This window comes from Oncorhynchus keta, chromosome 14, assembly GCF_023373465.1.
Source record: "Oncorhynchus keta strain PuntledgeMale-10-30-2019 chromosome 14, Oket_V2, whole genome shotgun sequence".
NCBI classification, from domain to species: Eukaryota; Metazoa; Chordata; class Actinopteri; order Salmoniformes; family Salmonidae; genus Oncorhynchus; species Oncorhynchus keta.
In genome coordinates this window covers 53,928,205-53,954,410 of record NC_068434.1, presented here as the reverse complement: position 1 = coordinate 53,954,410, position 26,206 = coordinate 53,928,205, and the positions used below count along the sequence as shown (strand labels likewise).

The following is a 26,206-nucleotide window of genomic DNA, read 5'->3' as shown; positions in this document are numbered from 1 at the left end:
AATGAATCGATGGCATCCATTGTCGAGCTGAAGGGAGGAAATAAACTCAGACGTTGGAATGAAATGTTGCCAATTCACATCTTATATGTAAAAAAATACATGATGTGTTTATTTACGCATGCAAAGCCTTTTTGAAATCTGACACAGCAGTTGCATTAAGGAGAAGTTTATCTTTATTCGTATTTTTAACACTTGTATCGTTTATCAATGTTTATAATGAGTATTTCTGTAATTTGATGTGGCTTTCTGCACTTTCACCGGATGTTTGTTTGAGACAATGCATTTCTGAATATAACGCGCCAATGTAAACTGAGATTTTTGGATATAACTATGAACTTTATCGAACAAAAAAGGAACATTTGCTATCTAACTGGGAGTCTCCTGAGTGAAAGCATCTGAAGTTCTTCAAAGGTAAATGATTTAATTTGGTTGCTTTCTTATTTTTGTGAAAATGTTACCTGCTGCCAGCATTATGCCATGCTAAACTTACACAAATGCTTGTCTAGCGTTGGCTGTAACGCATATTTTGAAAATCTGAGATGACACAGTGTTGTTAACAAAAGGCTAAGCTTGTGTTTGAATATATTTATTTCATTTAATTTGCGATTTTCATAAATAGGAATCGTTGTGTTATGGTAATGTCCTTGAGGCTATGATTACGCTCCCGGATACGGGATTGCTCATCGCTAGAGGTTAATTATGGGACTTCTGTTGTTCTGAATTTGGCGCCCTGCAATTTCACTGGCAGTTGTCGAGGTGGGACGCTAGTGTCCCAATTGTACCAGAGAAGTTAACCTGTTAGTCCTCTAGGGGCATTATTTCATTTTTGGATAAAAAGACGTGCCCATTTTAAGAGCAATATTTTGTCACGAAAAGATGCTCGACTATGCTTGGAATTGATAGTTTTGGAAAGAAGACACTCTTACGCTTCCAGAACTGCAAAGATTTTCACTGTGAGTGCCTTATAACAAAAGCTTCAGGCAAAACCAAGATGTTTGAGCGACCAGGAAATGAACAGGATTCCTGAAGGTACGTTTTCCATGATCGCCTTATATGGCTGTGAATGCGACAGGAATGAACGGACACTTTCTAGCGTTTCCCCAAGGTGTCTGCAGCATTGTGACGTATTTGTAGGCATATCATTGGAAGATTGACCATAAGAGACTACAATTGCCAAGTGTCCCGCACGGTGTCTGCGTGGAAATTGATGCATAGTAACAAAACGGAACGATGTGTCCTACACAAGAATCTTTCAGGAAAAACTGGACATCTGCTATGTAACTGAGAGTCTCCTCATTGAAACATCTGAAGTTCTTCAAAGGTAAATTATTTTATTTGATCCCTTTGCTGGTTTTTGTGAATATGTTGCGTGCTAAATGCTAACGCTAAATGCTAAGCTCGCTATCACCACTCTTACACAAATTATTGATTTTCTCTGGTTCTAAAGCATATTTTGAAAATCTGAGACGACAGGATTGTTAAGAAAAGGATAAGCTTGAGAGCAGGCATATTTATTTCATTTCATTTGCGATTTTTAGAAATCGCTAACGTTGCGTTATGGTAATGAGCTTGAGGCTGTAGTAACGCGACCGCATGCCGGATGGGGCGGACTATGAGGTTAAAATTAAAATGAGCTTGATAGAAGATAAGCAGGTACAGAAAGTGCTTGTTAATCAATTTACTAACATGACTTATACAGTTGAAGTCGGAAGTTTACATACACCTTAGCCAAATACATTTAAACTCAGTTTTGACATTTAATCCAAGTAACAATTCCCTGTCTGAGGTCAGTTAGGATCACCACTTTATTTTAAGAATGTAACATTTCAGAATAATAGTACAGAGAATGATTTATATCAACTTTTATGCGTTATGGTAATGAGCTTGAGGCTGTAGTAACGCGACCGCATGCGGGATGGGGCGGACTATGAGGTTAAAGAAAAAAATAAGCAAACACATTTGGTGTTCGCCAAACATATGGAAGAAGGTACTCTGGTCAGATTACTAAAATTGAGATTTTTGGTCATTAAGAAAAACAAGATGTCTGACACAAACCCAACACCTCTCATCACCCCGAGAATACCATCCCCACAGTGAAGAATGGTTGTGGCAGCATCATGCTCTATGGATATTTTCCATTAGCAGGGACTGGGAAACTGGCCAGAATTGAAGGAATGATGGATGGCGAAAAATCCAGGGAAACCTGTCTTCCAGAGATTTGAGACTGGGACCGAAGTTCACCTTCCAGCAGGACAATGCCCCTAAGCATACTGCTAAAGCAACACTCGAGTGGTTTAAGAGGAAACATTTAAATGTCTTGGAATGGCCTAGTCAAAGCTTAGACCTCAATCCAATTGAGAATCTGTGGTATGACTTAAAGATTGCTGTACACCAGCGGAACTCATCCAACTTGAAGGAGCTGGAGCAGTTTTGCCTTGAAGAATGGCGAAAAATCCCAGTGGCTAGATGTGCCAAGCTTATAGAGACATACCCCAAGAGGCTTGCAGATGTAATTGCTGAAAAAGGTGGCTCTACAAAGTATTGACTTGGGGGGGTTGAATAGCTATGCATGCTATGCAAGTTTTCTGTTTTTTTGTATATTTCTTGTTAGTTTCACAATAAAAAATATTTTGCATCTTCAAGTGGTAGGCATGTTGTGTAAATCAAATGATACAACCCCCCCCCAAAAAAATCTATTTTATCTCCAACAAAATTTTAAAATGCCAAGGCACTGTACCCCATAATAACGAAGTGAAAACATGTTTTTAGATATTTTTGCAAATGTATTAAAAATACAAAACCAGAAATAACTTATATACATAAGTATTTAGACCCTTTGCTGTGAGACTCGTAATTGAGCTCAGGCGCATCCTGCTTCTATTGATCATCCTTGAGATGTTTCTACAATTTGATTGGAGCCCACCTGTGGTAAATGCAATTGATTGGACCTGATTGGACCTGATTTGTCTATATGAGGTCGCACAGTTGACAGTGCATATCAGAGCAGAAATTAAGCCAAAAGTTGAAGGAATTGTCCGTAGAGCTCCAAGTCAGGACTGTGTCATGGTACAGATCTGGAGAAGGGTACCAAAAAATGTCTGCAACATTGAAAGACCCAAGAACACTGTTGCCTCCATTGTTCTTAAATGAAAGAAGTTTGGAACCACCAAGACTCTTCCTCGAGCTGGCGGCCAGGTCAAACTGAGCATTTGGGGGAGAAGGGCCTTGGACAGGGAGGTGACCAAGATCCCGATGACCACTCTGACAGAGCTACAGACTTAATCTGTGGAGATGGGTGAACCTTCCAGAAGGACAACCATCTCTGCAGCACTCCACTAATCAAGCCTTTATTGTAGTGGCCAAATGGAAGCCACTCCCAATAAAAGGCCCAAAAGAGCCAGCTTGGAGTTTGCCAAAAGGTATCTAAAGGATTCTCAGAGCATGAGAAACAAGACTCTCTGGTCTGATGAAACCAAGATTGAACTCTTTACCCTGAATGCCAAGCGTCACGTCTGGAGTAAACCTGACTCCATCTGCATAGCGAAGAATGGTGGTGGCAGCATCATGCTGTGGGGATGTTTTTCAGCTGCAGGGACTGATGAACGGAGCAAATTACAGAGAGAACCTTGCTGAAAACCTGCTCGAGAGCACTCAGGTCCTCAGACTGGCGTGAAAGTTCACCTTCCAACAGGGCAACGACCCCAAGCACACAGCCAAGACAACGCAGTCTTCGGTACAAGTCTCTGAGTGTCCTTGAGTGGCCCAGCCAGAACCCGGACTTGAGCCCAACATCTCGATTGAGGAGAAAAGGCACCTTTCAATCGTTCTCATACAAAACCATCTCTAATCACAACCCTGTACAACCAAACCCCTTCCTCATCTCAAAGACCCATCTGTACATCTCCCCTAGCCTTTTGACTTTGACAAATCATTCTCGTCAAGAGTAGCCCTTGGTGGTTGATTTTTCTATGTGTGTATTTGTATTGTGTTTGGAGAATCTGCAGAGAGAAGAATGCGGTGGTGGTCTACTTTTGTAGTCTTGATTTGATATATTTCAGTTTCCCTTGCTAGTTTCTGTCCCACAGTTAGGTTATTTAACTTCTTAAGTTATAGGGGGCAGCATTTTCACTTTTTGATAAATAGCATGCCCAATTTCAACTTCCTGCTACTCATGCCAAGAATTTAAAATATGCATATTATTAGCAGGTTTGGATAGAAAACACTCTTAAGTTTATAAAACTGTTTGAATCATGTCTGTGAGTATAACAGAACTTATGTAGCAGGCAAAACCCAGAGGACTAACCATTCAGAATGTGTTTTTTTGAGGTCTGTCTGTTCAGTGTGTTCTCATTGGGAAACAATATTTCGTAGGCACTTGTTTTCAGTTCCTGCATCTTCCACTGGATGTCACCAGTCTTTTGAATTTGGTTGAGGTTATTCCTTTGTGCAATGAAGAAGTACGGCCATCTAGGAAATGGGTAACACTGTTGAGAGTTGCGCAGGACTTAAAAGTAGAGTTAGTTTCCTCTCGTCCTCTATTGAAAACAGATAGACCCATCTTCAATTTGATCGATTATTAACACTTAAAAATACCTTGTATTACATAAGTAGTTTGAAATGTTTTGGCAAAGTTTACAGGCAACTTTTGAAATATTTTGTAGTGACGTTGCGCAATTTTTGAAGCTGTTTTTTTCTGGATCAAACGCGCCAAATAAATGGACATTTTGGATATATATGGACGGAATTAATCGAACAAAATGACCAATTGTGATGTTTATGGGACATATTAGAGTGCCACCAAAAGAAGCTTGTCAAAGGTAAGGCATGTTTTACTTTTTATTTTTGCGTTTTGTGTAGCGCCTGCAGGGTTGAAATATGCTACTCTCTTTGTTTACTGTTGTGCTATCATCAGCTAATAGCTTCTTATGCTTTCGCCGAAAAGCCTTTTAAAAATCTGACATGTTGGCTGGATTCACAACGAGTGTAGCTTTAATTGAGTATCTTACATGTGTGATTTAATGAAAGTTAGATTTTTATATCATTTTATTTGAATTTGCCGCGCTGCATTTTCCCTGGCTTTCGGCCAAGTGGGACGCAAGCGTCCCCTATACCATAAGAAGTTAACAGTAAGGTTTGTCCCCTCCCTCATGGTCATGTACACAAAATGCTGTTGTGGGGTATTTTTCAGCAGGGCACTGTGAGTTTACAAGATGAAAAGGAGTAGATTAAATTGCTTACATGGTCTGGAAGGTACTCTGTGGTCCTCAGGCTACATCTAACCACCTGTAACCGCATTACACAAACCCATACAAACACTAACTGGCACGTGTCTTTGTTTTAGTTTGGTCAGGGAGTGAGTTGGGGTGGGTAGTCTATGTTCTTTTTTCTATGTTGTGTTTATGTCTTTGGCCTGGTATGGTTCGCAATCAGAGGCAGGTGTCGTTCCTTGTCTCTGATTGAGAATCATACTTAGGTAGCCTTTTCCCAACTGTGTTTTGTGGGTGATTATTGTCTGTCTGGGGTTTTTGGGACCTTTCAGGACTGTTTCGGTTTTAGTTTATTTCGCGTTGTTATTTTGTATTTTCAGTGTTCAGTCAGTAAACATCATGAACACATACCACGCTGCGCATTGGTCCGACATTTCTTACTCCTCTTCAGAGGAGAACAAAGAATATCGTTATACTACCAAATTCATGTTTATGCCATTATTACTGTAAATGTATTGTGCATCTGTAAAAGTTTGTGAATGTTTTAGGTGAAAAGCCAAATTTCTTCAGCCTCCTGAGGTTGAAGAGACGCTGTTGTGCCTTCTTCACCACACTGTCTGTGTGGGTGGACCATTTCAGTTTGTCCATGATGTGTACGCAGAGGAACTTAATTCATTTAAAAATCATGTGAATCTCTAAACTGTAAATACACATAGATGAAGTCCATTCAACATATTTTGTGACTTATTAAGTCATTTCTGTTCCTTGAACCTATCTTGCCATATAGCAATATATATAATATAATAATATATAATAATATAATAATATATATATGCCATTTAGCAGACGCTTTTATCCAAAGCAACTTACAGTCATGTGTGCATACATTCTACGTATGGGTGGTCCCGGGGATCGAACCCACTACCCTGGCATTACAAGCGCCATGCTCTACCAACTGAGCTACAGAAGGACCACTGAGCTACAGAAGGACCAGCAAAGGGTTCATATACTTATTCACACAATACATTTCCACTTTCTACAGAAGCGCTGACACCCAAGGAAAAAAAAAAGTTAAAAAACGTACACTCTTGGATTTTCTCGTTTGAACGACTTTTATTTTTTAGTATCTTGTTTGAACTATCTCATTTGAGCGACTTAACCCATTACAGTCAAAGCCTTGCCTAAACAGGGGAGTCTACTAAGATATAAATTATTTTTAAGAAGGTCAAATCAAGTATCATTTTGCTATTTAATTTAGAATTTTAAGACCCCCTTGAAGTATAAAAAATAAAATGATATGAAATAATATATATTTTTTAAGTGTATTTGACCTTATTGCTATTAGCCAATACAAATGCATTGAATAACAGATGCACTTACATACAGTGCATTCGGTAAGTATTCACTCCCCTTGACTTTTTCCACATTTTGCAAATGGGTCTGAATAAATAAAAAACTGTTTTCATTTTGTCATTATGGGGTATTGTGTGTAGATTGATGCGAAAAAAAAGCCAATAATCAATTTACAATAAGGCTGTAAGTCAACAAAATGTGGAAAAAGTCAAGGGGTCTGAATAATGTCTGAATGCACTGTAGAATAACAGAGAGTCCTCCCCCAAAGAAAATCGAAATTAAGATTGTTCTGAAGTGTCTGTCCTATATCTGAGAGATATAAGAAAGATCAGGAAACGTTGTTTTGTATTTAACCCCTTATTTTTGGCACTAAACAGTCTCCATACACTCTATATAGAAAAGTTTGTGGACACATACAAGTTAGTGGATTCAGCTATTTCAACCACACCCGTCACTGATAGGTGTATAAAATTGAGCACACAGCCATGCATCTCCATAGACAGACATTGGCCCATAGAATGGCTCGTACTGAAGAGCTCAGTGACTTTCAATGTGGCACCGTCATAGGATGCCACCTTTCCAACAAGTCAGTTTGTTAAATTTTGCTAGAGCTGCTCCGGTCAACTGTAAGTGCTATTATTGGGAAGTGGAAACGTCTAGGAGCAACAATGGCTCAGTCACAGAGTGGTAGGCTACACAAGCGCACAGAACGTGACCGCCGAGTGCTGAAGCGCGTAGCGTATAGAAATCGTTTGTAACCCTCACAACCGAGTTCCACACTGCTTCTGGAAGCAACTTCAGCACAATAACTGTTTGTCTGGAGTTTCGGGAAATGGGTTTCCTTGGCCGAGCAGCCGCATACAGTGGGGCAAAAAAGTATTTAGTCAGCCACCAATTGTGCAAGTTCTCAATTTGGTCTACAATTTGTTTCTGGTGTCCTGTGACAGCTCTTTGGTCTTGGCCATAGTGGAGTTTGGAGTGTGACTGTTTGAGGTTGTGGACAGGTGTCTTTTATACTGATAACAAGTTCAAACAGGTGCCATTAATACAGGAAACGAGTGCGGGACAGAGGAGCCTCTTAAAGAAGAAGTTACAAGTCTGTGAGAGCCAGAAATCTTGCTTGTTTGTAGGTGACCAAATACTTATTTTCCACCATAATTTGCATATAAATTCATAAAAAATCCTACAATGTGAATTTCTGGATTCTTTTTCTTCTCATTTTGTCTGTCATAGTGGAAGTGTACCTATGATGAAAATTACAGGCCTCTCTCATCTTTTTAAGTGGGATAACTTGCACAATTGGTGGCTGACTAAATACGTTTTTTTGCCCCACTGTACAAGCCTACGATCAACATGCCAAGCGTCAGCTGGAGTGGTGTAAAGCTCGCCGCCACTGGACTCTGGAGCAGTGGAAACATATTCTCTGGAGTGATAACTCACGCTTTACCATCTGGCAGTCCGATGGAATAATCTGGGTTTGGCGGATGCCAGGAGAAGGCTACCTGCCCGAATGAATAGTGCCAACTGTAAAGTTTGGTGGAAGAATAATGGTCTGGGGCTGTTTTTCATGGTTCGGGCTAGGCCCCTTAGATATCCTATTTCCAATAGCACCGATGATCGCAACCTAGTAATTTTAAGCCAAAGCAACAACAAAAAATATATTTGAAAGCATCCTCGAAAAGGGTCGCTGGAGACTGAGAACCATGCGTAGTGAATGGATTTGGCGGACAGGTTGCAAAATAAATCCTTGCATCGCAGGGATCAACTTGCTGTGGCAGATTTATAGCCTCATGCAGTAGAAATAATAATAATAATAATAATAATAATAATAATAATTAAAGCTGCAAGCAGCGTTGCCGATGTTCAGTTGTGTGCCCACTGTGCCACTATCAGGACACATTGGACACATTGCCCTAAAATGAGCAATTGGTGTCAGCTAAAGGGGATTTTGACATAGAAACACCAGATTTTCAGCAGTTGATAATGTTGATTAATAACTATGAAACTATGAAAAATATTAATAACCATTTGACAGCAGGAAAGGGCTACATGTTTCCTAATCCAGGACTGCTGACACAGACCGATTCGGCTATTTCAAAAACTTCAAGCCAATCAACTGGGTAAAACAAATTCTGAGGTGCGCACAGATTATCTAGACAATATTGTTGTGTGGAGTTGTTTTTATTCGCGGGAAGTATTTAAACTTAAAACTGTGTTTTAACTCTCCAGATCATTATGCGTGCGCGTGTGTGTGTGTGTGTGTGTGTGTGTGTGTGTGTGTGTGTGTGTGTGTGTGTGTGTGTGTGTGTGTGTGTGTGTGTGTGTGTGTGTGTGTGTGTGTGTGTGTGTGTGTGTGTGTGTGTGTGTGTGTGTGTGTGTGTGTTTGTGACTGTCATAAAGCAACTGCAGGTTTGAAGTGCTACTTTTTACCTTAATCTCTAGGCCCATATAGTTGAGACTCATCCCACACTCATCTGTGATCTCAGTGATCTCAGACAAGTCGTCATCTTCAAACTCATTCAGGCTGATGTCATGGGTCAACCTGGGGAGAGAAGGAGAGTGGAAGGAGATTGGGAAGGGGGTGGGATAGAATAAGAAGACACAGGGAGAGGAAATGTTAAACTCTCTGAACCCTCCAAAGCGCAATATATTTCTGTACAATCTGTCTGATCAATCTAACTGATCTTTGACATCTTCATTGACAGCAACTGTCGCTAACCCCCATGATGGACGATGTTGTTTAAAAACAATTGCCATCTATGATGTCTATGACAAAACTGAGAGTTAACATAAGATTAAAATAAATAAAATAAAGTGCAGAGCGTGTTGGAATATTTTTCAAATATTATTACTAACCATTGACACTATTATTTGACCATTGACACTATTAAAAAATATATTACTGTTGGCAAAGAAACAAGGTGGCTCTCACTCTGTGACGTTTTCTAAATGTGGGACATTGTTAGAAACTAAATAACTCACACTTTTATCCAGTTAATTTTGGGCACTATAATGCAACATTGTGAATGTCACATGTATACAGTCAGCAACATGTTCATATTACATTTTTAATACAGTAAAAAAAATGTTAACATGACATCATACAATGTGAGAATGTTTGGCTTGGATGTTCTGGATAATAACAAGGAACGTATCCAGTAAATTCGTGTTTTTGCCCATTCTTATAGCCAAACATACTGTAACTCAGGGAACTTCTGAAACATTTAGGCAAGTGGTCTGTGGAAAATATGCATAGTCAGTTTGGGAGAATTTGTGTTGATAGTCGGTCCTTCTGTAGCTCAGTTGGTAGAGCATGGCGCTTGTAACGCCAGGCTAGTGGGTTCGATTCCCGGGACCACCCATACGTAGAATGTATGCACACATGACTGTAAGTCGCTTTGGATAAAAGCGTCTGCTAAATGGCATATTTTTTTATAATTTTTTTTTTATAGTCCATATGTTGCCAAATGGCAATTGCATAAAGCACAGATTGAGCCCAGATGGTACTAGAAATGTTGTTACTTTTGTTATTTCTGTCAAATGTGTCTCACAGATCAACTCTGTCTATCTGCGCAGCTGATGTCCCCCCTATAATGCTGCACAGAAGTTAACACACTTGAATAATGCGACACGGCATGTAACAATGTTGAAACTGTTCGCAGAACTATGCTCATACAGGCTAGGACACTTTACAATGCAAGAAGATACTGGTAGCTTCCAGCTTTGTAGGCTAACTGTTCTTGCTGACTTACAGCTGAAGCTATAATCAATTCACTAACCAGGTACTATGTTTCTAATAATATGCAAACCATAACGCAAAATATGCTGATTGCCACTAAAACTTTATTAATTCACTTAATCAGTCTCTATCTCATGTCTCTCCCACAAATAATCTATTTCCTCAGCGAAGTTACTCAGGGCGCACCCCCTCTTGCCTTGTGAATGACGTCATTACTAGAACCGCCATAGGCCAACGTCCACTGATGTCCTTATTTATCCAAAATTTTATATCAAGTACAGAAAAGTATTTAGAGCCATTTTTAACACACATCACAACAGGAGAGACACAACACTACATAAAGAGAGACCAAAGTGAACAACATAACAAGGCAGCAACACATGACAACACAGCATGGTAGCAACACAACGTGACAACACCACGGTAGCAACGCAACATGGTAGCAGCACAAAAACATAGTACAAGAATTATTGGCCAAAGTCAACAGCACAAAGGTCAAGAAGGTAGAGACAGCAATACATCATACAAAGCAGCCACAACTGTCAGTAAGAGTGTCCATGATTGAGTCTTTGAATGAAGAGATTGAGATAAAACTGTCCAGTTTGAGGTGTTTGTTGCAGCTTGTTCCAGTTGCTAGCTGCAGCGAACTGAAAAGAGGAGCGACCCAGCGATGTGTGTGCTTTGGGGACCTTGAACAGAATGTGACTGGCAGAACTAGTGTTGTATGTGGAGAATGAGGGCTGCAGTAGATATCTCAGATAGGGGGGAGTGAGGCCTAAGAGGGTTTTCTAAATAAGCATCAACCAGTGGGTCTTGCGACGGGTACACAGAGATGACCAGTTTACAGAGGAGTATAGAGTGCAGTGATGTGTCCTATATGGAGCATTGGTGGCAAATCTGATGGCCGAATGGTATAGAACATCTAGCCGCTCGAGAGCACCCTTACCTGCTGACCTATAAATTATGTCTCCATAATCTAGCATGGGTAGGATGGTCATCTGAATCAGGGTTAGTTTGGCAGCTGGGGTGAAAGAGGAGCGATTACGATAGAGGAAACCAAGTATAGATTTAATTTAGCCTGCAGCTTTGATATGTTACTTAGAGAAAGACAGTGCACCGTCTAGCCATACTCCCAAGAAGCTCTAAACCCTCAGAGAAGAGCGTGGGGCCTAGGATCTAGCCTTGGGGTAATCCCTTAGTGACAGGCAGTGACTGAGACAGCAGATTTTCTGACTTTATACACTGCACTCTTTCAGAGATGAAGTTAGCAAACCAGGCTAAAGACCCAATGTATAGCAGCCAACCGGCATGCACCAATCCCATGCAATGAATGTGCTTGCTGAAAGCGAGACCTGTCTAGAACTCTTCCATACTCATATTATTTGACTTCTTCTGCTGGCTCTAGCGCTTAAACAGTTTCAGCTATCAACATAAACCAACTTTCAAATGTGCATTCTGCCCTAACTTAGATTCATTATTTTTTAAATATTATTTATACTTTTTATATGACAACCACATTTGCAGAAAACCATTCATTTCAAAGTCCAAAGACTAGAATGGTAAAACATCATTAAATTCTAGACGGTACTATGCTTTAACCGTTTAAGCTATCAATTCCAAACTAAGGCTGAAGTGTGCAGACGGACTCAACTTATTGTGCTTGCATTCAGATTTGTTATACTACTCATTATGAACTAAACTAAGAAAAAAAAGAAACATTCCTTTTTCAGGACCATGTCTTTCAAAGATAATTCATAAAAATCCAAATATCTTCACAGGTCTTCAGAGTTTAAACACTGTTTCCCATGCTTGTTCAATGAAACATAAACAATTAATGAACATGCACCTGTGGAATGGTCATTAAGACACTAACAGCTTACAGATAGTAGGCAATTAAGGTGAAAGTTCTGAAAACTTAGGACACTAAAGAAGCCTTTCTACTGACTCTGAAAAACACAAAAATAAAGATGCCCAGGGTCCCTGCTCATCTGCGTGAATGTGCCTTAGGCATGCTGCAAGGAGGCATAAGGACTGCAGATGTGGCCAGGGCAATAAATTGCAATGTCCGTACTGTGAGACGCCTAAGACAGAGCTACAGGGAGACAGGATGGACAGCTGATCGTCCTCACAGTGGCAGACCACGTATAACAACACCTGCACAGGATCGGTACATCCAAACATCACAGGTACAGAATGATACAGGTACAGGTACAGAATGACAACAAAAACTGCCTGAGTTACACCAGGAATGCACAATCCCTCCATCCGTGCTCAGACTGTCCGCCATAGGCTGAGAGAGGCTGGACTGAGGGCTTGTAGGCCTGTTATAAGGCAGGTTCTCACCAGACATCACCGGCAACAACGTTACCTATGGGCACAAACCCACCATCGCTGGACCAGACAGGACTGGCAAAAAGTGCTCTTCACTGACGAGTCCCGGTTTTGTCTCACCAGGGGTGATGGTCCGATTCACGTTTATCGTCGAAGGAATGAGCGTTACACCGAGGCCTATCCTCTGGAGTGGGATCGATTTGGAGGTGGAGGTTCTGTCATGGTCTGGGCCAGTTTGTCACAGTATCATCGGACTGAGCTTGGTGTCATTGCAGGAAGACATCCTCCTCCCTCATGTGGTACCCTTCCTGCAGGCTCATCCTGACATGACCCTCTAACATGACAATGCCACCAGCTATACTGCCCGTTCTGTGCGTGATTTCCTGCGAGACAGGAAAGTCCTTGTTCCGCCATGGCAGCGAAGAGCCCCGATCTCAATCCCATTGGGCCTGTCTGGGACCTGTTGGAATCGGAGGGTGAGGGCTAGGGCCATTCCCCCCAGAAATGTCAGGGAACTTGCAGGTGCCTTGGTGGTAGAGTGGAGTAACATCTCACAGCAAGAACTGGCAAGTCTGGTGCAGTGCATGAGGAGGAGATGCACTGCAGTACTTAATGCAGCTGGTGGCCACACCAGATACTGACTGTTACTTTAGATTTTGATCCCCCCTTTGTTCAGGGACACATTATTTCATTTCTGTTAGTCACATGTCAGTGGGATTTGTTCAGTTTATGTCTCAGTTTTTGAATCTTAAGTTCATAAAAATATTTACTAATGTTTATGTTCATACAATCTTGTTATGTTCATACAAATATTTAAATTTGCTGAAAATAAACGCAGCTGAGATAACGTTTATTTTTTTTTGTTGAGTTTTTAAGAATTCTAAATATGCATAAAATAACATTGGTTTGAATGAGGACCATAAGAATACAGTGGTATCTATTAAAAATGGTCGTGTTCCTTGAAAGTTGAAGCTCCTTGGGTGGCACATAGCCTAGCGGTTAGCACGTTGGGCCAGTAGCTGCAAGGTTGCTAGTTCAACTTCTGAGCTGACAAAGGGAGAAATCTGTTGATGTGTCCTTGAGCAAGAATTTCTCTTAACTTGTTTTTGCTTTGTCATTATAGGATATTGTATGTAGATTGATGAGGGGAAAAAACGATTTGATACATTTTGGAATAGGCTGTAACTTAATAACAACATTTGGAAAAAGTCAAGAGGTCTGAATACTTTCCTAATGCACTGTAGAACCATGACCCCACTTGGCCTGTTCTACCACTGGCCAGCTGCTTTTGGACCGTACTGCAACTCCCCACTAGTCAAGCTCCTGTTTATTTCAGGCCCTTGTTTGATCTGGCTGCTAAGTCTACCAATGTTTCCCAAACTCGGTCCTGGGGACCACAAGGGGTGGACTTTTTGGGGTTATACCCAAGCACGACTACACAGCTGATTCAGATAATCAACTCATAATCAAGCTTTGATTGTTCGAATTAGCTGTGTATTGAAGTTTTAAAAAACTGCACCCCTTTGGCGTCCCCAGAATCGAGTTTTGGAATCGCTGATCTAAAAAATATGGTGGTTCAGCATATAACTTTCAGGGATGTTTTGCTCATTGTGTGAAGGGTGGGCACAGTCAGAAAGGAGGATTCCCCACTTTCAAGACAAACCAGTAAAAACACTATTTTAACTCCAATCTCCAACTCAGGAAAGACCTGAAAGAAACAGGAGTTTGATTAGTGTGGATTTGCAGTAGGGTCCAAAAGCAGCTGATAATTGTAACCATTTATAGACTATTTAAGCCACCTGAGCTGTTTTTATCTGAACTGTCCTCATTAATGGGCTCCCGAGAGGCGCAGCGGTCTAAGGCACTGCATCTCAGTGCTAGAGACGGCACTACAGACACCCTGGTTTGATTCCAGGCTATATTACAACTGGCATTGATTTGATGTTCTATAGGGCGGCGGACAATTGGCCCAGCGTCGTCCGGGTTTGGCCGGTGTAGGCCGTACTTGTAAATAAGAATTTGTTCTTAACTGGCTTGCCTGGTAAAATAAAAAATATTAAATTAACGATGTCTGTGCCATGTCTCCGAATGTACTGTTAGATGATTTTAATATCCACGTTGACGCTATTGCAAAATGTACTTTTGCTACTGTTATTACTCTATGGTCTTGATATCTTTCAAAATGTTACAGGTCACATTTCGATTTAGTCTGCTCCGCTGGTATATATTGCTCCTTGCAATATAACTGATGTTGAGCTCCCCATCTCTGATCACAAAGCCCCCTTTTCCAAGCAAAATGTCCAACTCACCATTTCCTTTAGACATTTTTAAAACAGAAAACCCATTGATCTCATGAGCCTTATTAATACATACCCCAGTCCTGATTCCCAGTCCCCTTCTGACCTCATCACTCAAATCAATGACTGCCTTTGCTCTGCCCTGGATATTAAATCAAATTACATTTTATGTGTTACACACGCTGAATACAACAGTGAAATGCTTACTAACAAGCCCTTAACCAACAATGTAGTCTTAAGAAAAATAAGTGTTAAGAAAGTTTTTACAAAAAAAAGTAATAAATAAATAAAAAATAAAAATAACAGTAGCGAGACTATATACAGGGGGTACCGGTACAGAGTCAACGTGCGTGGGCACAGGTTAGTCAATGTAATTAAAGTATTATGTACATGTAGGTATAGGTAAAGTGACTATGCATAGATAATACACAGAGAGTAGCCGCTGCATAGAAATAGGGAGGGGGGTTCAATGCAAATAGTCCGGGTAGCCAACGATGTTAAGATGAAACAGTCAGAGGTCTTCAGTGTGTAAATCAGCTCGAAAGATATTGGCATCGAGTAATTGTCTCTGGCCCCCTCCCAGTTAGGGGGACTGATTAGCTCTACAGCAGAGTCTCACATCTCAATCGCTGGTTGAAAACTGTTTTCTGCCCCTCGCAAAATAATTTCTAGAAAAATGGCCCTCTTTCTGGGACTCACCCACAAACAGGACCAAGCCTGGCCTGCTGAGGAGTGACGGACTCTATCCTAGCTGGAAGGGTGCTCTCATCTTAACTATGAACATAGACAGGGCTCGAACTCCTCTAGCTCCACAATGAGATAGGGTGCAGGCCAGGAATCTGCCACTAGCACAGGCAGTGTAGTCAGCTCAGCTATCCCCATTGAAACCATGTCTGTGCCTCAATCAAAGTTGGGCAAATCTAACCATGGTATTTTTAGCCTTTGCAATCTCACTGGAATAAAGACCTCCCCCATTTCTGTCATTAATGAAAGAGATTGTGATATCTCACATCTCAAAATAGGGCTACTTAATGTTAGATCCCAGACTTCCAAGGCAGATATCGTCAATGAACATAATCTTGATGTGATTGGCCTGACTGAAACATGGCTTAAGTCTGATGAATTTACTGTGTTAAATGAGGCCTCTCCTCCTGGTTACACTAGTGAACATATGCCCCGCGTATCCCGCAAAGGCGGAGGTGTTGCTAACATTTAAGATGGCAAATTTCAATTTACAAAAAACAAAATGACTGTGTTTTAGTCTTTTGAGCCTCTAATCATGGAATCTATGCAGCCTACTCAATCAGTTGTTATAAAGGTAATCTCCTCGTAGCTGCTGTTTACAGGCCTCCTGGGTCGTATACAGCATTCCTCACTGAGTTCCCTGAATTCCTACCTTGTAGTAATGGCAGATAATATTCAAATTTTTGGTGACTTTAATATTCACATGGAAAAGTCTACAGACCCACTCCAAAAGGCTTTCGGAGCCATCATCGAATCAGTGGGTTGTCTCTGAACCTAACCACTGGTACAGTCATACTCTGGACCTAATACATATTGTAGATCTTAACGTTTTCCCTCATCATCCTTGACCATCAGACCACCAATTGATTACATTTGTAATTGCAACAAAACCCCAAACAAGGATCATCAAAAGCCGTGCTATAAAATCCAGACCAACCCAAAGATTCCTAGATGCCCTTCCAGACACCCTCCACCTACCCAAGGACGTCGGAGTACAAAAATCGGTTAACAACCTAACCTTGCGTAATACCCAAGATGCAGTCGCACACATAAAAACAAAAAACATTTGTAATAAGAAACTAGCTCTCTGGTATGCAGACAATATCCAAGCCCTGAAGCAAGGTTCCAGAAAAAATTGGAACGGAAATGGCGCCCCACCAAACTGGAAGTCTTCCGACTAGCTTGGGAAGACAGTACCGTACAATATCGAAGAGCACTCACTGTTGCTCGATCATCCTATTTTTCCAACTTAATTGAGGATAATAAGAACAATCCAAAATCGAATCTTAAATTCCTCTCAAACAGTTTTGAAAAAGCTAACTGCCTTCCTGAAGACAAACATATACAAAGAATGTATATGAAACGCTTCAGTCTGGTTTTAGACCCCATCATAGGACTGAGATTGTACTCGTGAAGGTAGTAAATTACTTTTTAATGGCGTCAGACCAAGGCTCTGCATCTGTCCTCGTGCTTCTAGACCTCAGTGCTGCTTTTGACACCATCGATCATGACATTATTTTGGAGAGATTGGAAACCCAAATTGGTCTACACAGACAAGTTCTGGCCTGGTTTAGATCTTATCTGTCGGAAAGATAGTGTCTCTGTGGATGGTTTGTCCTCTGACAAATCAATTGTAAGTTTCAGTGTTATTCAAGGCTCCGTTTTAGGACCACTATAGTTTTCTCTATATATTCTACCTCTTGGTGATGTCATTCTGAAACATAAAGTTAACTTTTAATGCTATGCAGATGAAGCACAGCTGTACATTCTGAGGAAACATGGTGAAGCTCCAAAATTTCCCTCCCGGGAAACCTGTGTTTCAGACATAAGGAAGTGGATGGCAGCAAATGTTTAACTTTTAAACTTGGACAAAACAGAGATCCTAGTCCTGTGTCCCAAGAAACAAAGAGATCTTCTGTTGAATCTGACAATTAATCTTGATACAGTTGTCTCAAATAAAAGAGTGAACGACCTGGTGTTACTCTTGGCCCTGATCTCTCTTTTGACAAACATGTCAAACAGCTTTTTTCCACCATCAAAACATTGCAAAAATCTGAAACTTTCTGTACAAAAATGACGCAGGAAAGTTCATCCATGTTTTTGTCACTTCTAGATTAGACTACTGCAATGTTCTACTGTACTTTCCGGCTACCCGGATAAAGCACTAAATAAACTTCAGTTAGTGCTAAACACAGCTGCTAGAATATTGACTAGAACAAAATAATTTGATCATATTACTCCAGTGCTAGCCTCTCTACACTGGCTTCCTGTAAAGGCTAGGGCTGATTTCAAGGATTTACTAATAACCTACAAAGCATTACATGGACTTGCTCCTACCCATCTCTCCGATTTGGTCCTGCCGTACATACTTACACGTACGCTACGGTCACACAATGCAGGCCTCCTTATTGTCTCTAGAATTTCTAAATAAACAGCTGGAGGCACGGATTTCTCCCATAGAGCTCAATTTTTATGGAATGGTCTGCCTAGCCATGTGGCATATGCAGACTCCGTCTCGACTTTTAAGTATTTATTGAAGACTCATCTCTTCAGTAGGTCCAATTATTGAGTGTAGTCTGGCCCAGGGAAGGTGAACGGAAAGGCACTGGAGCAACGAACCGCCCTTGTCTCGGCCAGTTGTCCTCTCTCCACCGGGATTCTCTGCCTCTAACCCTATTACGGGGGCTGAGTAGCTGGCTTTCTTGTGCTCTCTTCCATCCTGTCCCTAGGAGGGATGCTTCACTTGAGTGGGTTGAGTCACAGACGTAATCTTCATGTCTGGGTTTGGCACCCCTCTCGGGTTTGTGCCATAGGGGAGATCTTTGTGGGCTATACTCAGCCTTGTTTCAGGGTAGTAAGTTGGTGTTTTTAACCTCTTGATACTACCCATCCCGGGTCCGGGAGCATAATCATCAACTGACACTAATTAGCATAACGCAACGGACATAAATATTACTAGAAAATATTCCTTTTCATGAAATCACAAGTGAAATATATTGAAACACAGCTTAGCCTTTTGTTAATCACCCTGTCCTCTCAGATTTTGAAAATATGCTTTACAGCCAAAGCAAGACAAGCATTTGTGTAAGTTTATTGATAGCCTAGCATAGCATTATGACTAGCTAGCAGCAGGCAACCTGGTCACGAAAATCAGAAAAGTAATCAAATGAAATCGTTTACATTTGATTAGCTTCAGATGTTTTCACTCACGAGACTCCCAGTTAGATAGCAAATGTTAATTTTTTCCAAAAATATTATTTTTGTAGGCCAAATAGCTCCGTTTGCTCTTCACGTTTGGCTGAGAAATCGACCGGAAATTGCGGTCACTACAACTCCAAAAAATATTCCAAATGAGCTCCATAATAACGACAGAAACATGGCAAATGTTGTTTATAATCAATCCTCAAGGTGTTTTTCAAATATCTATTCGATAATATATCAACCGGGACTGGTGGCTTCTTAGTAGGATAGAGAGAAACAATGGACCACTGACATTTGTACATTCTTATAAAAGCCTGAACAAAACACTCTGAGAGACTTCACTGCTGACCACTGACAGAATGTTGACCTTCACTTTGGGGACGTTATTTTTGGGGACGTTATTTTTCCAAAAATGAAAATAGTGCCCCCTAGATTCAAGAGGTTGATATCCCACTAGTGGTGTGAGGGCTGTGCTTTGGCAAAGTGGGTGGGGTTATATCCTACCTGATTGTGTCTCCCGACCCCTCCTGTCTCATCCTTCAGTATTTATGCATTGGGGGGCTAGGGTCAGTCTGTTATGGCTGGAGTATTACTCCTATCTTATCCGGTGTCCTGTGTGAATTTAAGTATGCTCCCTCTAATTCTCTCTCTCTCCCTCTAACTCCCCTACATAAGGGACGCCGATGGCATTTCCCGTATGATTGATGAGGATCTCCATATTGCAAATCTACGGCCTCTTACTAGACGTCCGCAAATGTTTTAAAAATAGTCCAACAGCCTCAGGTCATGCCCCAGAGTCAGATCTTCCGGGAAATCATCAAAGAAAGCCTCTTGGACACTTGGTTTCCGCTTTATTACATTTTTAATTTTTGGTCATTTTTCCGCTGTTCCAGAAAATTCCACCAGATGGTGAATGGCTGCTTATTGCAAATGGACAAAACATCACAAAAGTGACACGGCCATTTCTCCTAAACGGAAAAGACTTTGAAGACGAAAGGTCACATCTTTCCAAAAATTAATATGTGTGATTAGGCAACCCTCATGAACTGTAAATCAGTCATTTCTCCCATCAGATGTCCAAGAAAAACTCACACACGCACATCGCCAGGATGGAGTAACACAGTGTTGGGCTTAAAGACCTACAGAGCCTGCAATAGTTACCTGCGTTTGAACTATCAAAAAACCATCAGACCTAGAGCTATGAAACTTAAATGATAAACCATCACCAAATTGACATGCTGAAATCAACACCAACGAGCGATGGAAAGGAACCACTATCACTGCCCGTCCATCCCGAGTTCAACGGGTCAGTCAATTGGGCATTTCTGCAGTATATTAGAGAATGTCAAATTTGTGAGGGTAAATGCCCATTGTAAGACATTGCTCGGAACGGGTTACCAGGAGTACATTTTTTAGATGGCTCTTAGTACCTTTAGGGGGGTGCAAGGGGTCCATGGCCGGGTAGGGAGCACACCCCACTCATGCCCATCCAATAGGGGGTGGTCATTTTGGACTTTTTTCAAAAAAATCCCACTGCTCTCATTGCATCAAATTCTTACTTCCTAATACTTCATATGATCAAACATGACAAATAGACCTTCTAGGTTGATTCAGGGATTAACATAGTGACAGTAACATATCATTTGGTCTGTATAAACGCCATTTGGACATTTGTTATGCCATTTGGACATGGTTCACTGACTTTTGGGTTCGGAAACCGACCACTTATGATCATATTTGGTAAATGGACTAAACATAGGCCTTATGGACAAACTCAATAAAATAAGACAAATGTAGGTTCATACGGTTATTATATATGTATTATTGACAAAAAAAAATTTATTTGATTGAAAAACGGTCCAGAAAGCACCTTGACCTTTGAGTCTTGATTTAGTGACCATTTGCGATATGAAACTACAATGGAGCGAACACGTCATCTTTGGGAATTTTGGGGTTTGACAAATGGCATTTGTCATGTTTCACTTGCAATATGGTTTGGATGAACTGCCATCCATTTGATTGGTATTTGCGATTGTGTATCGCCCAATGGCAATAAGTTGCCATTCATTTTTGTCCATTTCAGGGGGGTCTTCCCTTACCTCCCGGAGGATCTGATCCCTGGGACCATGCCTCAGGACTACCTGGCCTGATGACTCCTTGCTGTCCCCAGTCGACCTGGTCATGCTGCTGCTCCAGTTTCAACATTTCTGCTTGCAGCTATGGAACCCTGACCTGTTCGCCGGACGTGCTACCTTGTCATGCACCTGCTGTCTCAAACACTGATCTGAATGATCGGCTATGAAAAGCCAACTGACATTTACTCCTGAGGTGCTTACCTGTTGCACCCGCTACAACCACTGTAATTAATATTATTATTTGACCCTGCTGGTCATCTATGGACATTTGAACATCTTGGCCATGTACTGTTATAATCTCAACCCGGCACAGCCAAAAGAGTACTGACCACCTCTCAAAGTCTGGTTCCTCTCTAGGTTTCTTCCTAGGTTCCGGCCTTTCTAGGGAGTTATTCCTCGCCACCGTGTTTCTATATCTGCACTGCTTGCTGTTTGAGTTTTTTGGCTGGGTTTCTGTATAGCACTTTGTGATATCGGATGATGTAATAAGGGCTTTATAAATACATTTGATTGATTGATTTGATTAGCTGTTCAGGAGTCTTTACGGCTTGGGGGTAGAAGCTGTTAAGACACCTTTTGGATGTAGACTTGACGCTTCAGTACTGCTTGCCTTTCCGGTAGCAGAGAAAACAGTCCATGACAAGGGTGTCTGGGGTCTTTGGCAATTTATAGGGCCTTCCTCCGACACCGCCTGGTATAGAGGTCCTGGATGGCAGGAAGCTTGGCTCCAGTGATGTACTGGGTCGTACGCACTACCCTCTGTTATGCTATGCAGTCGTAGCCCGAGCAGTTGCCATTCCAGGTAGTGATGCAACTAGTCTGGATGCTCTCGATTGAGCAGCTGTCAAACTTTTGTGGATCTGAGGACCCATGCCAAATATTTTCAGGCCCCTGAGGGGGAATAGGCATTGCTGTGCCCTCTTCACGACTGACTTCATGGGTTTGAACCATAATAGTTTGTTAGCTATGTGGACACCAAGGAACTTGAACCTCTCAACCTGCTCCCCTTCAGGCCCGTCGATGAGGATGGGGGCATGCTCGATCCTCCTTTTCCTGTAGTCCACGATCACCTCCTGTGTCTCCTGTGTGATCAATTTGAGGGAGAGGTTGTTATCTTGGCACCACACTGCCAGGTCTCCTCGTTGTTGGTGATCAGGACCACCTGCTACCTGTTGGGTCGTTGGCTAAATGAATGATGTTGTTGGAGTCGTGCTTGGCCATGCAGTCATGGGTGAACAGGTAGTACAGAAGGGTACTTAGCACGCACCCCCGAGGGGCCTCCGTGTTGAGGATCATTGTGGCAGATGTGTTGTTACCTACCCTTACCACCTGGGTGCGGCACGTCAGGAAGTCCAGGATCCAATTGCAGAGGGAGGTGTTTAGTCCTAGGGCTTTTAGCTTTGAGGGCACTATGGGGTTGACCACTGAGCTGCAGTCAATGAACAGCATTCTCATGTATGTGTTCCTTTTTTCCAGGTGGGAAAGGGCAGTGTGGAGTGCAATAGATATTGTGCCATCTGTGGATCTGTAGTGGTGGAATGGACATTGTAGTGGGTCTAGGCTTTCTGGGATAATGGTGTTGATGTGAGCCATGACCAGCCTTTCAAAGCACTTCATGGCTATAGGCGCGGGTTCTATGGGTCTTTAGTCATTTAGGCAGGTTACCTTGGTGTTCTTGGGCACAGTGACTATGGTGGTCTGCTTGAAACATGTTGGTATTAAAGACTCTGTCAGGGACAGGTTGAAAATGTCAGTGAAGGCACTTGCCAGTTGGTCAGTGCATGCTCGGATTACATGTCTTGGTAATCGGTCTGGCCATGCGGCCTTGTGAATGTAGACCTGTTTAAAGGTCTTACTCACATCAGCTACAAAGAGCGTGATCACACAGTTGTCCGGAACATCTTGTGCTCTCTTGCATGCTTCAGTGCTGCTTGCCTCGAAGCGATCATTGAAGTTAGTCTGGTAGGCTCGTATCACTGGGCAGCTCCAGGCCGTCCTTCCCTTGGTAGTCCGTAATATTTGCAAGCCTAGCCACATCCGACAAGCATCGGAGCCGGTGTAGGCTTAGTCCTGTATTGAATCTTATTCCTGTATTGACACTATCTGTTTGATGGTTCATTGGAGGGCATAGCGCGATTTCTTATAAGCGTCCGCTTTGAGTTCCGCTCTTTGAAACGCGGCAGCTTTACACTTTAGCTCAGTGCGGATTTTGCCTGTAATCCATGGGTTCTGGTTAGGGGTTGTGCGTACGGTCATTGTGGGGACGATGTCATTGATGAAGCCAGTGATTGATGTGGTGTACTGCTCAATGCCATCAGAACAATCCCAGAACTTATTCCAGTCTGTGCAAAAGACTCGTGTGCAACTGAAAAATCACAGATCAGTGTGCGTGACCTACCCCTGGGAAAGATGCAACATCAAAGTTCACTTCCATTGCAATGCAGATGACACCAAGATGACACCTCCCAACAAACCCACCACTCCCCTCCCTCACACCTCCCTCATCAGCTGCCTTCAAGACATCCAGAGCTGGATGAGAATGAACCTCCTAAAATTTAACAGAAGAGGTCATGCTCATCGGCTCCAAATCCAACCTCTCCAAACAGTACAACCTCAGCATCACCATAGATGGTTTCCCAGTACCTCTGTCAACACAAGTTAAAAGCCTCTGTGTCACCCTGAAAAGTTCCCTCTCATTTGAACCCCACATAAAAACCATCACCAGGATATAATTTTCACTAAATACTCTTTCAAACACACACGGTCACGTTGTACTGTGCAATTATGGCTATTAGCAGGTCGCTGGAAAATAGACTTGCCTAGAAGGAGGGTATGGGGAGAATTCTATCGTCAAATGTATTTCTAAGTTAGGTTGGCTGTATCACGTAATTTCAGTTTAATCCACCAGAAAAGACAAAACAAATAATACCACAAACAGCATTATTATATATTATCAAGTTGATGGCACAGTCATATAGCTGGCACCTACATAAAGCTGAGTGACTCATTCATTCATGGCTTTGGATCTAAATAAATAAGTACCAACATTCTTTCTGATAGTCTTAACTTCTTGAAACGAGCAATCCCGTATCCGGGATTGTAATTATAGCCTCAAGCTCATGAAAATCGCAAATGAAATGAAAAAAATATATTGGCTCTCAAGCTTAGCCTTTTGTTAACAACACTGTCATCTCAGATTTTCAAAATATGCTTTTCAACCATAGCAAAACAAGCATTTGTGTAAGAGTATTGATAGCTAGCATAGCATTAAGCCTAGCATTCAGCAGGCAACATTTTCACAAAAACAAGAAAAGCATTCAAATAAAATCATTTACCTTTGAAGAACTTCAGATGTTTGCAATGATGAGCCTCTCAGTTAGATAGCAAATGTTCAGTTTTTCCCAAAAGATTATTTGTGTAGAAGAAATCGCTCCGTTTTGTTCATCACGTTTGGCTAAGAAAAAAACCTGAAAATTCAGTCATCAAAACGCCAAACTTTTTTCCAAATTAACTCCATAATATCGACAGAAACATGGCAAACGTTGTTTAGAATCAATCCTCAAGGTGTTTTTCACATATCTATTCGATGATATATCATTCGTGGAAGTTTGGTTTCTCCTCTGAATCACATGGAAAAATACATGCAGCTGGAGATTACGCACCAATTTCGACGGAGGACACCAGGCGGACACCTGATAAATGTAGTCTCTTATGGTCAATCTTCCAATGATATGCCTACAAATACATCACAATGCTGCAGACACCTTGGGGAAACGACAGAAAGTGTAGGCTCGTTCCTGGCGCATTCACAGCCATATAAGGAGACATTGGAACACAGCGCCTCAAAAATCTGGCTCACTTCCTGTTTGAAGTTTCATCTTGATTTCGCCTGTAGCATTAGTTCTGTGACACTCACAGACAATATCTTTGCCGTTTTGGAAACGTCAGTGTGTTTTCTTTTCAAAGCTGTCAATTATATGCATAGTCGAGCATCTTTTCGTGACAAAATATATTGTTTAAAACGGGAACGTTTTTCATCCAAAAATGAAATACTGCCCCCAGAGGTTCAAGAGGTTAAATAAATACATGTTTTGGTTATCCTGACCGGGACATTATGGGCTATTAGCAGGACAATATACCTTTACCAACACCTCACTGTATTTTGATACTTTGTGACTTTGTGGATGGGGGCTCCGGAGTGGATGGGAGCTCCCGCAGTGCAAACAGATGCAGGTTCGATACTCGTGCCGGCCTCTATATGTAATTATTGGTGGAGAGTCATGTCATATTTTTCGATATACTGTAGGCCTACTGTAGTCTCACTAGTGTTGAGCAATGTGATGTTAAAAGTGGTGTAGGTATTATTTATTTAAAGAGCATATTGAAGTTAGAAGCAATAGGATTTGAAGCAATGGCCTGCAACTCTTTTAGCACCGCAGCAAGGGTACAAAAAAGTAGGCCCAAAATGAATCCTGACCTAAATTTGAGGTGGTTTTGGGTGACAGCGGCAAAACCGTTGAGGCTAGAAACACAATTCAATCCCAGGAACGTTCCTAAGGTCTTCCCGGTCTGTGCATGCCTACCCTTGACCATGTTGAACTAACCCTTAACAGTGAAAACAGTGAGTATTTCTTCTAACAGTAGACATTGACATCTCTCTCCATAGGAAAACATTGCCTGCTGCCATAACTTCAACCTGATGCCTATGTGGATTATGATTGCCATATCAATCGTCTTCAATAACAATCCATCAGGCCACTATAAGGATGTCCTGTGTTGATTTTAAGATTCCTGGATTAACCGGAAGTGGTTAAATTGACCTCGACATTACTTTTTTATTTTTTATTTCACCTTTATTTAACCAGGTAGGCCAGTTGAGAACAAGTTTTCATGTACAACTGTGACCTGGCCAAGATAAAGCAAAGAAATGTGACAAAAACAACAACACAGAGTTACTTATAAACAAACGCACAGTCAAATAACACAATAGAAAAATCCATGTACAGTGTGTGCAGATGTAGAAGAGTAGAGAGGTAAGGCAGTAAATAGGCCATAGAGGCAAAAAAATCAATTTAACATTAACACTTAGGGATAGATGATGAGTGTGCAAGTAGAGATACTGGGGTGCAAAAGACCAAGAGGATAAGTAACAATATGGGGATGAGGTAGTTCGGTGTGCTTTTTATAGATTGGCTGTGT

The 26,206-nt window shown here is 41.6% G+C and overlaps 1 protein-coding gene across 2 annotated transcripts in view; it reads right to left on the bottom strand.

The window, feature by feature from the left end:
• Nucleotides 1-26,206, bottom strand: part of LOC118394119 (C-Jun-amino-terminal kinase-interacting protein 1-like) — a 130,440-nt gene that overhangs the window by 77,868 nt on the left and 26,366 nt on the right. For both annotated transcript variants that reach the window (XM_052461917.1, XM_052461918.1), the window contains one exon: nucleotides 8,991-9,102. In XM_052461917.1, the coding sequence (XP_052317877.1) occupies nucleotides 8,991-9,102 (112 nt within the window). The remainder of the gene's footprint in view (nucleotides 1-8,990; nucleotides 9,103-26,206) is intronic.